This window comes from Neofelis nebulosa, chromosome 9 (assembly GCF_028018385.1).
Source record: "Neofelis nebulosa isolate mNeoNeb1 chromosome 9, mNeoNeb1.pri, whole genome shotgun sequence".
NCBI classification, from domain to species: Eukaryota; Metazoa; Chordata; class Mammalia; order Carnivora; family Felidae; genus Neofelis; species Neofelis nebulosa.
The window spans coordinates 66,519,823-66,535,086 of NC_080790.1; the positions used below are offsets into that span (position 1 = coordinate 66,519,823).

Consider the following 15,264-nt stretch of genomic DNA (forward strand, 5'->3'; position numbering starts at 1 on the left):
ATCATGACCTGGGCCGAAGTTGGACACTTAACCGATTGAGCCACCCATGTACCGTGGACTTCATTTTTAATTAACAGTGATTATGTGGCTAATAATGTTTCTTTGCAAGGTATTTTTTACTTAAATCCAGTGGTCAGTGATTTGATTTCCAAAATTTTGAATTCTTTTGTATTTTAAGGTAACCAGCTGTACTTGGATGTTTTTAGGTTCAAGGTAAGGATCCATCAGTGGAAGTCACACAGGACCTCATTGATGAATCAGAAGAAGAACGATTTGAAGAAATGCCTGAAACCAGTCATCTGATTGACCTGCCCACATGTGAACTCAATAAACTTGAAGAGATTGCTGACTTAGTTACCTCAGTTCTCTCCTCACCTATCCGTAGGGAAAAGCTGGCTCTGGCCTTGGAAAACGAAGGCTATATTAAAAAACTACTGCAGCTGTTCCAAGCTTGTGAGAACCTAGAAAACACTGAAGGCTTACATCATTTGTATGAAATTATTAGAGGAATCTTATTCCTAAATAAGGCAACATTGTTTGAAGTAATGTTTTCTGATGAGTGCATCATGGATGTCGTGGGATGCCTTGAATATGACCCTGCTTTGGCTCAGCCAAAAAGGCATAGAGAATTCTTGACCAAAACTGCAAAGTTTAAGGAAGTTATACCAATAACAGACTCTGAATTAAGGCAAAAAATACATCAGACTTACAGGGTACAGTACATTCAGGACATCATTTTGCCTACACCATCCGTTTTTGAAGAGAATTTTCTTTCTACTCTTACATCTTTTATTTTCTTCAACAAAGTTGAGATAGTCAGCATGTTGCAGGTAAGTAAACTAAAGTGTTCTTATATTATTTTAGGTATTCTCCTTAATAGTTAAAGCTGGTGTTCATTACTTTTTGAAAGTTTTCTTTTGTTTACTTTAAATGTACTATTGAGCATAGAAAATAGAGCTTTATCTCTTTTTTTTTTTTAAGTATTTTTTATTTTGAGAGGGAGTGCATTTACTAGTGGAGGGAGGGGCAGAGAGAGAATATCCCAAGCAGGCTCTGCACTGTCATCACAGAGCCTGTCGTGGGGCTCAGTCTCACAAACCATGTGATCACAACCTGAGCCAAAATCAAGAGTTGGATGCTTAATCAGCTGAGCCACCTAGGTGCCCCAAAGGAAAGAATCCTTTCATAATGTGACCTTTTAAATTTTTAAGTGTCCTATCATGTAAATTTTTTTAACTTCATTTTTGCATGCATTTAGAAAATTATAAAATATATATGACAAAATATTCATCATTTTAACCTTTTTTTATGTATACAATTCATAGCATTAAGTACCTTCTTAGTGTTATGCAACCATCACCATTGTCCATTTCCGGAACTTTTTTATCATCCCAAACCAAAGCAGCTGTTTCTAAGATTATTTTTAGTCCATTTTGTGAGATCTAGTTATTATTGGGGGGATAGTACATATGAATGTGTGTGCTTAAAGTTTTCCAAATAATTCAAATGTGTAGTCAGCACATCTAAATTAACATTTGTTAATTTTCAGGAAATGATAACTAGATTATTTGCTGTGTGAGGTTGGTTTTAATCTGTCTCCTTGAGTTGTAAAATAGTTTATACCATGTTTAGCATGTTAATCCTTTATATGCTAACAGTGTAATAAGGAGGAATTTGAAGATTTTCCTTTACTTGTGGTAGTATACTATACCCACAGTTTCCTGCATAACTGTCTTTGTTATGTCCATATCACTGAATAAGTTTCTTGAGCAGCTTAAATATACATAGTGTAGTAGTGGTTCTCAAGTGTGTTCTAGGGGCTCCTAAAGCCCTTTCAGAGTTCTGTGGGGTTTTTCCTTTTCCAACTTCTTGTCAGTGTGAGGCTGTATTTTCTTCTTGTACTTCAAAATATTGTATTGCAACAGATTGAATGTCAAAGAAGATGTGAGAATGTAGTTTTCTTCTATTAAGCCAAACATTACAGAGATTTGCAAAAATGTAAAACAGAGCCACTCTTTTTTCTAAATTTATAAAAATTTTCATAAATATATTTACATAAACTTATATCTTATTTTTAAAACAAATTAGTAAATGTTTTTAAATGTCTCTGTTTTGTTGTCAGTATTGCCAAACATAATCCACATAATAAAACTCTCTGGGGTACTCCATAAGGTTTAAGAGTTTAAGAGATCCAAACAGTTGAGAGTTTCTGACTTAGTACTTAGCTCTTAGTTGTGAGATTCCGTTTTATGATGTTAACAGTCATCATTCATCTTTCTGTTGTTACTTTACTTTTTGTATAGGGTTTACTTCTTTAGATCATGCTTTCACCTAGCAGTTTTCCTTATTCCACAATAATAAGTATAAGGGAAAATAGACTTAGGCATGGGGTTCCATTTGTTATACATGAGACCTGCTTTTTAAAACCGTTTGTACTATACAATTCAGGATGCCATTTCACTTGCTGACAGAAAAACAGTTACAGTCTCAGGAGTTTGGAAATAGACCTACAGTCAATATAGCTGATGTAAAGAAAAGAACCCAGTGACAGAAGCTTAAGTGCAGAAGCTTTCAAATGACTGCTTTGACATCAGAAGGGGTTCCAAATCCATAATAATAAATCATAAATGCTTTATATACTTAAAAATTATGCAGGGGCGCCTGGGTGGCGCAGTCGGTTAAGCGTCCGACTTCAGCCGGGTCACGATCTCGCGGTCCGTGAGTTCGAGCCCCGCATCGGGCTCTGGGCTGATGGCTCGGAGCCTGGAGCCTGTTTCCGATTCTGTGTCTCCCTCTCTCTCTGCCCCTCCCCCGTTCATGCTCTGTCTCTCTCTGTCCCAAAAATAAATAAAAAACGTTGAAAAAAAAAAAAATTATGCAAACTAATCTGTAAGTATTTGAACTCTTTATGTCAGTTTATATATTTTCTCATAGATCTATTTGTAAAGGCTATAATTATATAAATCAAGCATAGCTTTAAGAAAAGAAAGTCTTACTCATTTCTGGTCCGTGAGATACATTTATGAAGTAGATACTGTGAACTACCTGTTGCATATCTAAGGTTTAGCACTTAGTTATCTCTCCATTTCAGCCGTGATGCTGAATTCTGTTTTCTGTTCTCAACAGTATGTGAAAAGAAAAGAATTACGATTATGGTGAGTGACCTCTAAAGGCTCATTTCCTAAAGCCCACCTCTGAGGTTTCCATGTAGAAATTTTTTGGCTAAGTATTAGATGTTTCCAGATACCCTTCTAGCTAACTAGGATACGTATCTATAGCTTCTTAAATGAGTATTGGCCTACTGTTGTATGAGTTACATAAGCAAGTGCAAATGTAAAGATTGTATCTATCTGGACCAAAATGAGTTAGTGTAAAGGTACATAACATAACTCCTAGCCTAAATTAGGGTAATTAACTGAGAAATTACATGAAAGCACTTACTGTGGTCCCTGGCTCCTGGTATGTACTTTAATACATGTTGAGATTCTCTAAAGCTTGATTAGGGCATAAGAGTTTAGTTAACCTGAATTTTCTAGCAAATTGCATATCAAAATCCCGTGTGCCCAGAATTGAAATTTATACTTAAAAATGTTTTTTATGAATTAAATCCCTAAAACCAATAAATTGAGGTTATTTTCACACAGCTACAGATTAAAGTCCTTTTCAAAACAAGTTTTAACTTCCTTCACTAGAAATGATTGAGGATAGGTATCTCAAATGTTAACGTTTTAATACATTACATGTTATCTCCACTATTCCATAAATAAGAGTTGAGCTGAACACAAACCCAGTAAAATCAGTGGTTTTATTTCTTGTTTAACATATTTTGTGGATTTCAGCTTACTAAAAAAAATTTCTAAACTTTCATCCCACTTACTAAGGAGCTATGGTAAAATCTCTTCATGCCTTTAAGGAAAAATTTACAATAATTCGTTCTTCATTTTTCAGAAGTTTTTGGATTCATGTAAGAATTTAACATATTACATTTTATCTTACTATTTTGGCGTAGTCTAGTTTGTGTGTGTGTGTTTTACTTTGGTTTGTTTCATTACTTTGAACTAGTTAGAAATCTGTCCTGTAGTCTATTTTACATGGTGAGAGTAACAAAAACCAGATCATGCAGGTGACGTGGATTCTAATAATTTTTTTTTAAATGTTTATTTATTTTTGAGAAACAGCTCTAGTGGGCAAGGGGCAGAGAGCAGGGGACACAGAATCCGAAGCAGGCTCCAGGCTCTGAGCTGTCAGCACAGAGCCCGACACTGGGCTCAAACTCACAGGCTGTGAGATCATGACCTGAGCCTAAGTCGGCCGCTTAACCGACTGAGCCATCTGGGCACCCCCGTGACCTGGATTCTAAATCCATCTCTGTCACTAGCCCTTTGGATAATGTCCACTCTTTGGGCATCAGTCTTTTGAAATTTAAAATTGGACTAGGCAATCTCTGTAATCTCTTAAAGTCTGATCTAATTCCAACTTTCTGTCTTTACATGAGTCTAGTAATGGTGGATGGGTTCTGGGTTTGGGTTTTTTGTTTTTTAACGTTTTATTTATTTTTGAGACAGAGAGAGACAGAGTATGAACAGGGGAGGGGCAGAGAGAGAGGGAGACACAGAATCTGAAACAGGCTCCAGGCTCTGAGCTGTCAGCACAGAGCCCGACACGGGGCTCGAACTCACGGACCGTGAGATCATGACCTGAACCGAAGTCGGATGCTTAACCGACCAAGCCACCCAGGCGCCCCGGGTTTTTTGTTTTTTAAAGTAAACTCTACACCCAATGTGGGCTCAAACTCACGACCCCAGGATTAAGAGTTGCATACTCTACCAGCTGAGCCACCAGGTGCCCCCGGGATTTGGGAGTTTTGAGCGCGTGCCTGTTTAATTCAAAGAAAAGTTTGATTCACTTTTTTATTTTTTTATTTTTTTTATTTTTTTTATTTTTTTATTTTTTTTTCAACGTTTTTTATTTATTTTTGGGACAGAGAGAGACAGACAGAGCATGAACGGGGGAGGGGCAGAGAGAGGGAGACACAGAATCGGAAACAGGCTCCAGGCTCCGAGCCATCAGCCCAGAGCCCGACGCGGGGCTCGAACTCACGGACCGCGAGATCGTGACCTGGCTGAAGTCAGACGCTTAACCGACTGCACCACCCAGGCGCCCCAGATTCACTTTTTTAAAAAAGGCCCCCTTTTTCCCCATAAGGTTTTGTTGTGTAATTCAAAAAGACAGCCACACACAATTTGACTGAAAATAGTTACAAAGGCTTTTAGGGGTGCCTGGGTAGATCATTCGGTTAAACTTCAGACTCTTGGTTTCTGCTCAGATCATGATCTCATGGTTCGTTGGTTTGAGCCCTGCTTTGGGCTCCACACAGTGCAGAGCCTGCTTGGGATTCTCTCTCTCCCTCTCTTTCTGCCCCTATCCTGCTTGCTCTCTCTCTAAAAATAAACTTAAAAAAAATTTTTTTTTAAACAAAGGCCTTTATGAAAAAGAAGAACTGAAGTGATCTAAAGAGACTAGTTTAATTGGAGAACCAGGTATTTAGGGGGAGACATTACAGTTATATTTATGAAGCACTTTAAGCTGTCAATCAATTGCTTTTTTACTAGTGCACTGAACAGAGTGCTTTTGTAGAGTATTACAAGAATAAGATTAGAAATCAAAAAATATATATATACCAGGAATTAGAAAACATTCTCCTAGCAGACGGTAATACTTGAAATTCCCTCCCTAATACATTATCCAGTTCTAGCTTTCAGCACACAAATAATGAATCATGTAAGAAATTGCATTTATGAAAGAAGTGGAACTATTTTCCTATGAAAATATTCTTTAAAAAGTTAAAGATCCTTAGAGAAGAAAGGAGGATTTAATCTGAGAAAGATTCAAGAAGAAAAAAAAATTATAAAAGGTTTAAGTGGAGGTAAATGTGTATTCACCAAAACCTAAAATATTGAGATAAAAAGTATTTAGAAAAAGTGATTTGAGGGATAAGTATAAGATTGCATATGCAGTTGAATTCTCTCAGAAATAGATGAGTCAGGCCATAGTATATAAGGTCTAGAAGTCAGCAAAATAGAGAACAAAACAAACACCATTCTGAGTCAGACTAATGAATGGGTTTGTCTCTCAGTATTCTTTAAGTAACACTGATGGATGGTTAGTGGGAGAGTATGTTACATCTTCTGTGATTGTATCTAGTAGTCTTCATTCATTTTTTTATATATGCTTTATCTTATTTTTTTTAAACTTATTTAAGAGATTGAAACTGCTTCACAGATGATCCAAGCAAAAAGGCAGGTATTTAAGGTACATCCTTAACATGTTATAATTTGATTTTTTTGTCAACCACTAAGTCAAAAATTCTAAGAACATGCTACTTTAATTAAAGTTAATACAAATTGTATTTCATAAAAGTGAATTTTAAAAATAAGTGAAATTTAAAAGCACAATATTTTTTAGCAGATCTTGATGGATCTCCACAAAGTGGATTTCAATATTCATGTCATTTTTTTCTTTAGTAATTTAATAGTCCACTCTTATTGTGGAAAACTAGAAAATAAAGATAAGCAAAAAAATTGCTCATAATCCATCACCAAAAGATAATCACAATTAACATTTTAATGTTTCTCCCTTTTAGACTTTAGACACAAATTTATATTAAAAATAAGATTATACAGTATATACTATACTGTATTTTTGTTTGTCCTTGTAAACAGTGCTTAGAGAAATTAACATATATCTGCCTTTTAATACCTCAGAGTCATCAGTGTGAAAAGCAATTATTGTAGTGCTTTATCATTTCTCTGTGTACTTGGGGACCACAAGAAAATATAAGCCTGTACCCCAAATAACCCTAAATTATATTTCATGAGTTCTTGTGTTTTAAAAGGTTTTGCAGTCCAGTCTTACTGCTGCCAGAATTCTGTCTCCTTTACTGTTGTCCCTGTGCCATATTTGTAATTCATTTTTCTAATCTTCAGTGGACCGACAATGAACTCTTCAAACTTGTTTGAATTATATTTAAATTAAGAATAAATAAACAGACCCTGAGAAGGAGCTACAGTGTCTCTCAGTTAAAATGCATGAGTTTTGGGGCACCTGGGTAGCTCAGTCGGTTAAGTATCCAACTTTGCGTCACATCATGATCTAATGGTTCATGAGTTTGAGCTCCACATGGTGTTCTATCCCCCTCTTTCTCTATCCCTCCCCCGTTCGTGCTCAGTCTCTCAAAGATAAATAAATATTTTAAAAAACTAAACTAACCTAAAATAAGTGAGTTTTCATGCATTACCTAGAACAACTGGTTATTTTTGGTCTCCAAATGATTCTTCATAGCTGAGGTTTCTGGTTAAATGAGGTATTAGTGTATGTATAATTAATAATAAATGGTATAATCAGGGTTGAAAACTATAACATGAATATGCCCTGGAATTTTAAGGTTTATGATGAAACTATTAGGTTTTCAGCTACTTTTATTATAATTTGTGTAAATCATGTAAGTGAGTATAACTTTATACTTTTGTTAGACTATTTCATAGTAATTATTTCTTCTCATGTAGGAAGATGAGAAGTTTCTGTCGGAAGTTTTTGCACAATTAACGGATGAGGCTACAGATGATGATAAACGGCGTGAGTTGGTAAGTAATTTATTCTTGAAATTCAAACCTTTATTTTTTTTTAAGTTTATTTTGAGAGAGAAAGTGTGAGTGGGGGAGGGGCAGAGAGGGAGAGAGTAAGAATCCTAAGCAGGCACTGTGCTATCAACACAGAGCTTGATGTAGGGCTCCAACTTGTGAACGATTAGATCATGACCTGAGCCAAAGTTGGACACTTAAACCAACTGAGCCACCCAGGCACCCCTAAATTCAAACCTTTGAAGCGCACTTACTCTTGGCTAATACAACTTTTAATATTGAATTTGTTAAGAGAGAATTTTTTATAATTAAGATGAAAAGTACACATTTATTCTATAAAATGATTACTCTCAAAGTTTCTCAAACTTATTGTTTTGTATATTTGCCAGTTTCTTAAAGTATTTTGACGTGTGTTTTTTTCCTCCAGTGAGGGAATTCATGTGCTTAAAAATCCCCAAATAAGATATGGGGTTTATGTTAGGACAAAACTACAAACTCATACATTTTTATGGTTGTAGATACATTATAGAACGGCTCTTTTCAAAAAACAAAACAAAAGGTAAGGACAGTACTTCTTGAATACATGAATGATAAGTAATTTGGTTCTTGGAAATGTTTTTTTCTTTTGAATGTATGTATTTTCTGAGATACGAACCATGCTTTGGAGGAAGAGAATAATGATTGCTACTTACCAGCAGTTTGTCATTTTCTTTAAACATTATAATCAGGTACTTGGGTTTTAAAAAGTAATGAGAGATTACAGGTTTAAATTAGCCAAGTCATCTTGGTGTAGGTAATAGCCTACTCAGTTTTCTCATTTATAAAATTAGGCCTTTAAACTCGGGAATCTTTTAATGTCCTTTCCAGTTCTTGTAAATGAAATTGTACTTTTGAGAGCTGTCTGAGAACCCAGCTACCATTTATTTTATATAGCATGTTTCTACAAAAATACATGTTCTAATTCAAAATACATACCTTACATGACATTTTTACAACTGAATCATGAATTGAAAATACTATATGTATATTCACTCTCTGAGACTCCACATACAACATGTACACTGTATGCCTTGGGAGAGTTCATCGTTCATTTTATGGAAATAATGCGAAGCTTAGTTTTAGTGGGATGCTAGTTTTTAAGATGTTCTTTACAGGTTTTGAGGGGCCAAGATACCCTGAAGAGGCAAGGTCCTTCAGAAGGGCATATCATGCTATGGTATATCACATTAAAGTGAGCCCAAGTTTGCTGTTATGTGTGTCAACTTCTCACTATACTTTCTAACATTGCAGGTTAATTTTTTCAAGGAATTTTGTGCATTTTCTCAGACATTACAACCTCAAAACAGGGATGCATTTTTCAAAACTTTGGCAAAATTGGGGATTCTGCCTGCTCTTGAAATTGTAATGGTAATTATCCAACTTCTTTTCATGTTTTTGAAGTTGTGAATTTCTCGTACCTTTATATTACATATGTGAAAGTATTTATTATAGTAATGCATATTGAATTGTATAGTTTAGGTTATGATTCACTTGATAGTGAATTACTACAAATGTGTTCCATCTTCAGATTTTTATTAACTTGAATTTGTAATATTAATATGTAAGCACTTGGATATAATATGGCTTCAAGTGAATTAAAATCCCACGTGTGTTTTCAAGACTATTATCTCTTCTGTAGCAATATTAAGTATGTTTTATAGAAATTTTTAAAATGTCTTTCCTTTTTAGACCAGTGAGAGTAGAGTAAGGGCAGACTGGACCAAAGCAGCTCAATGTCTTTCCTTTTTAGACCAGTGAGAGTAGAGTAAGGGCAGACTGGACCAAGGCAGCTCATTCTGCAATATGGGTTAGGGCAGTGGTTCTCATATATATCTGTTTATGATTTTTATCCATTGGTATTGTATGAAAAATTAAAAATATTTATTTCATTTTAAAATGATAAACATAAATAATATAACTTATAAAAATAATTTTTCAGAACAAAACATTTTAGTGGAAGAATGGCATTTCATTTTTTTTTTTTTTTTTTTTTTTGGCAATCTCTTTAACATTTGGTTTAACAGAAGACAGCTAGATTCTCATAGCAACTTCTGCATTTAATTTGTTGTGATATCATATGTCTTATAGCCTCTGGAAAACCCCACTATACTTGTGATATACTGAGAGTGAAAAGGGCTGATAATGCCCTAGGATTATTTATTATTATGAAAATAGTTTTTAATTTCATGTGGTTCCTGAAAAGGGTGTTGGACACCTCACCAGGATTCCCTGGACAACACTTGGAGAACTGCTGAGTTAGGGAATGTGTTCAGAATCACTTGGGAGATTTTGTAACTTACGAGTCATGTATCCTTCATGTTATGGATCAGTACCTTAGAAAACTAAGTTGTGGAAAAAGAGTGAAAATACCCAGTATTTTCAAAAGCATCCTCTATTAGGAGAGTCATAAAAGAATCAGTTACTAAAGAGTAACTGGCAAATAAATCCAGGACCAAAGATGGATTCTGGAAAGTTATGGAGTCTTAACTAGGTAACATCATTCACATTTTGCATATATTTAAATCGAAAAAAATTTCTGTACAGTATTTGTAAAGTATTTCTTTATAATCCCATGTTGATTCTTACATTTAAATTCCCTGAATATTTATCTTCGTGGTGGTAAAAACTGGCACAAACTAATCATTGAGCTGCTTGAAAGTTTTTTATATTTGTAAAATAAAAGGAAGTATAGGATGGAGAGATTATACATTTTGAATCCAGTACAATGTCTAATTCCAAAAAGTTGGTGTGTATAGATTTGGGAAAGAAAAGGAACACAGCACAGTTTTTGTTAACAGTCTCTAAGTAACCTAATTTTCCTTTTATTAGGGCATGGATGATTTGCAAGTTAGATCAGCAGCTACAGATATATTTTCTTATCTAGTAGAGTTTAGTCCATCTATGGTCCGAGAATTTGTAATGCAAGAAGCCCAGCAGAGTGATGATGTAAGTAATAATGCTATGATTATGTGTGAATTACCTGTAGAGTAGTGTTGGCATACTATTGAGAGAAAAGGTTTAACTGCAGTCTTAATCTTCAGTGAAGCAAAATAGTAGATTTCTGATCATTTGTGACATTAGCAAGCCCAGAATATGTGGCATTTGAATTATTTTACAAACTGTATTCAAACTCGTATTGAGATAAATATATTACAACAGAATCGAATTATTTAAAAAAGTTCAAGTGCTAATGAGGTATAATTTCAAACCCTTAGCTCAGGCACTTACCTGGTAAAACCAGCAAATTGTTTTCCCTTGTTTAAATGTGTCTTTTTTTTCCCCATGTGAATGAATGTTTAAGAATGAGACCAATGTGTTTTCCCACTATGGAAATACTTAAACTTTTCCTTTAAACTGTTTAAGAACGAAATGAACATAGAACTATAATTTAAAGTAGTCTTTCTTATATCAAATACGTTTTAGTATTAAGAAGAAAATGAGTATAATTATGTTCCTTCTTAAAGAAGATTTTGATTCCCATTGTATGATTTCTCATTGCATGAGTTACTTTTGAATTAAAATACAGTTGCTGTTTTGTGTTTAATCTTTTAATTTCTCCTTAGATTTTTTACATTCTTTGTTAGATATTTCCAGGGTATTTCTTTTTAAAGTCATTTTATTTTAGAATCAGTTTGAGCTAATGCTACAGTTTTAGGCAGTAGAAGAAAGAGGAAAAAATCTTTAAGTATATTTTAAGGGTTTTTTTTATTAAACCCAAAAGGTGTTAAATCTGACTTTAAAGAAAGTCAGATACCTAGTTTATTAGTTTATAATCTCACTATTGGTATGTGTATCTTAGTGCCAGCTTTACAGAAAGTAACTCTGAAATTAACACTCTTAATTGCTGCATCCTCAGTGATATGCATTGATTAAGGACATCCATCATAAAATCTCTTCAGACGAAGAGAATAATAAACTAATTTTTAGAATTCTTTACTCTGAAAGTTTTTATTTGTTTTCTTTAGAAATACTTCCTTGTTTACATTTAATTGATGGATGAGACTTAGAGAAGCACTTACTGATTTTTAACTATGAAAAGTCCCTTTCTCAGTTTTTCATGTTGATAGAATCCTAATCTTCAAGGTCTTTCATTTCTCCAAATTTTCTGAGATCTAGCAGTTTAACAGTTTAAAAATGTGTTGCCTCCAAATAGTTGAGTTAGCCCACAAAAGAGGATAGATTTCTTTTTTTTTTCCTTCAAAATTGAGGATTCTACAATTCTACATTGGGTTCCTGGTAACCTTTAAAAAGAGAAGACTTAAACTGTGTATTTGGTGGGCAGTTGATATTTTGATGGCCTTTTAAAATAAATGCACAGCATTCAAACTTTTCTTTCCAGTATTATGGAGCAGATTTGGTTTTAGAACTTGGATTACATATTAAAATATGTGTTGAGACACAGGAAATATTAACATTTTTTACCATAGTCATTATTTCTAAGCTAGAAGGATAGATTTAGTGATAATTGCTGTCTTTTTATTCTGCCACAGATTTCACATATTTTTATGTTAATGCCCTCTGAAACATTTAGTAAAACTTATTTTAGGATATGACTGGGTAAGTAATCCAGCTATTATTCAACCACTTATTTTGGCAGGTATTTGCATTGTATTTCTCACTTAGGAATATATTCATATTGTTAATTTTTTTAGGTATGATAATAGCATTGAGTTTTTTTTTTTCTTCTTAAGAGTCCTTATCTTGTAAAGATTTATACTGAAATAATTATATATAAGGAATTTACTTTAAAATAATTCTGGGAGATATAATTTGCCTTAATAAAGTTAAAAATACATAAGCTAATCTCTTAGAATTAACTGTTCAATATTTTATTATTATTATTTTTTTTAATGTTTATTTATTTTTGAGAGACAATGTGAGCAGGGGAGGGTCAGAGAGAGAGAAAGAGACATAGAATCTGAAGAGGCTCCAGGCTCTGAGATATCAGCACAGAGCCCGACATGGGGCTTGAACTCACAAGCCGTGAGATCATGACCTGAGCCAAAGTTGGACACTTAACCAACTGATCCACCCAGGCGTCCCAACTATTCAATATTTTATATTGAACATAATCATGTTTCTTAAAATTGCATCCATTTTTTAACTTATTTTGAAATAATTTTAAATTTACAGAAAATTTAAAATTCTGTATTAATTCACAATTAATAGTATGAAGAACTCCTATATACACTTCATCCAGGTTCCCCAGTTGTTAATATTTTATCTCTAATTTGCTTTATCATTTTCTTTCCTTGCTTATGTTTATATGTACACATTTACATACAAACATAATTATTTTTCGTTCTAAACCATTGAAGAATAAGGTACAGAAATGATGACACAATGCCTTTTTACCCCTACTTCAGTGTCTATCTATAATATAATTATGTTTATAATGATCAAAATCAAGAAGTTAATATTTTTACGGTGGTATATCTAACTGCAGTCCTAATTCAGATTTTGTCATTATCCCAAAATGTTCATCTTAGCCAAGACAAAAATGAAAACTTTCTGCTCCAGTATTCAGCAATTTGGTTTTATCTAATGTTTCCTCATGATTCGAGTTAGGTTATTTATTTGTGACAGGAATGGTGTAAAAATAATGTTTCCTTCAGTGCATCCCATCAAGAAATTCCCTCAAATTTAAAAACTGAACTTACGGGTATTTTTGTTCAGACTGTTATGCCATTGCACAGACTTAAGGAGTTGGACCATTTAGTTCTGTAGAATTTGAAGAGCTATTTTTGCATTCTTCTAACATGTCAGAATGGATTAAAAGAAGTATTATTTCTCTAATACTTGCAGGCCTTCAAGTTGCAGAACAAATTTCACATGCATTATTTTCTAATAATTCTTACATTCACATTAAAAAAAAATGTTTCCACAATATCCATCAGTTATTTTTATTCTACTTCAGAATAATGTTCCCACTCCTGTCATTCTTTTTTTCTTGTTTACTATATTCATGGAATCTAAGATACATGGATGCTAATATTTTTTTATCTTACCAGAGAGTGCTAGTGGAAAGTATTTATTTGACTTTGTCATGGTTGCTACTTGGCTGATAGTGACTGTCTAATACCGTGGATTATAAAATGTATCTCAATATCATACTTTAAAAACCAGTATGTGCTTCTAAGAATAGTGTGAGGTTGAAGTGTGGTAATGAAACAAATGAGGATATCATTTCTCTAAAACTTTGATTTAGAAATTATTAAAACCTTGAAAAAATCTCCCTGAAACCTTGGTTAAATTCACTTAAATGTTGCTATTTAGGTGAAGGATAGCAAAATTTTCTTAAAAGGCCAAAACATAAATATGACTTGGTGGGCCTTATGGGCTCTGTTGCAGACTCAGCCTTGCCGTTGTAGTATGAACTGTCTGTAGATGGTTTGAAAACGAATAGTATAGCTGTATTCTAGTAAATTTTTTACTGTAAAAATTTATTTACAAAGTAGGCAACGAGCAAAGTAGTTTTGTAGTTTGCCAACCCCTGACTTACACCCCTTTCTTAGAATATTGTAGGTCAATGATGGTGGCATTTAGAGGCTGACTCTGATTTGAAGGTTACAAATGCAGAAGTTTCTATGGCAGTGTAAAAAGAAGTAAAAATAAAAAAGAAAAGAAAAGAAAAGAAAAAAAGACCATAGGAATAAGCAGGTTTTAATGGGGAGGGAGTCACTGGGCCCTCTTACTTAAAACTATAAGTTTAAGGGGGAGCAGATTTTAAAAAATGTGTATCTATAAATTTAAGACGGTGTTCTCTTGAATAGATTTTGGTGCTCCAAGATTGATACATATTCACTGGAGTTACTATATAATGGTTTATTTGCGCATCAGGTCATCATCTAGATTTTGAAGAAGGAATTTTCCAGTAGTTTTTTTTTGTTTTTGCTTTTGTTTTGTTTTGTTTTGTTTTACATCTTCATTATTTTGCTGCACTTGTTTGAGCATGAGTTTTTTTTTGTTTTTTCCTAGCCTAATAAATGCCATTGTTGGAGAAGCAGGTTTAGGAAAAATGGATTTGTACTCATAGTATTTTAATGCCAGTAAAGAACTCTAGCAGACAGAAACTAGACAATTCAACTCTAGCTGGCTTAAATTTTGAAATAGTCGTCCAGCTTACAGTGATTTTCTGTTCCCTTTGTTCTGCCTTTAGAGAAATAATGGGCCTTGGTGGGAAAGTTAATAAGGGAGAGTTAATAAGGTCACTTAGATAGCTACTTATTGGCTATACCCCAGTTAGAGAGACTGGGTCCTTTGATTCAGCTATTCCTTCTGTTCACCAGGGCTTGCTCTATTGTATTAAGAAATGAAACATGCCGTACAGACAACTTTCTCTATTGTATTAAGAAATGAAACATGCCATACAGACAACTTACAATGTTGGTAATACTTTTAGTTAATTGATGAATGTTCAACCATTCATTCTTTTGCCTAGGAGCTATTTGTTCATTGTTTCTGAAAGATACTGTTACTTTTGAGTGGATACAGTCATGTACTGCAGTACACTAATTTTAATTGTTTACTGAGATGGGTATACCTCTGGAATAAGACTGTCTAGCTGTTCTATACTGCTCTGTGA

At 33.8% G+C, this 15,264-nt stretch overlaps 1 protein-coding gene and 1 long non-coding RNA gene across 6 annotated transcripts in view; both read left to right on the plus strand.

Annotated features, from left to right (window-relative positions):
• Nucleotides 1-15,264, plus strand: part of PPP4R3B (protein phosphatase 4 regulatory subunit 3B) — a 64,854-nt gene that overhangs the window by 19,748 nt on the left and 29,842 nt on the right. For 2 of the 5 annotated variants that reach the window (XM_058684053.1, XM_058684052.1), the window contains exons 4-7: nucleotides 207-830; nucleotides 7,566-7,643; nucleotides 8,931-9,047; nucleotides 10,509-10,625. In XM_058684053.1, coding sequence (XP_058540036.1) covers nucleotides 207-830; nucleotides 7,566-7,643; nucleotides 8,931-9,047; nucleotides 10,509-10,625 — 936 coding nt within the window. Of the gene's footprint in view, nucleotides 1-178; nucleotides 831-7,565; nucleotides 7,644-8,930; nucleotides 9,048-10,508; nucleotides 10,626-15,264 lie in introns of all 5 variants that reach the window. The other 3 variants (XM_058684056.1, XM_058684054.1, XM_058684055.1) reach the window with 3 other exon arrangements.
• On the plus strand, nucleotides 2,876-4,913 carry LOC131485078 (uncharacterized). The gene is made up of 2 exons (XR_009248628.1): nucleotides 2,876-4,543; nucleotides 4,765-4,913. It is a non-coding gene; the product is annotated as an uncharacterized LOC131485078 (long non-coding RNA).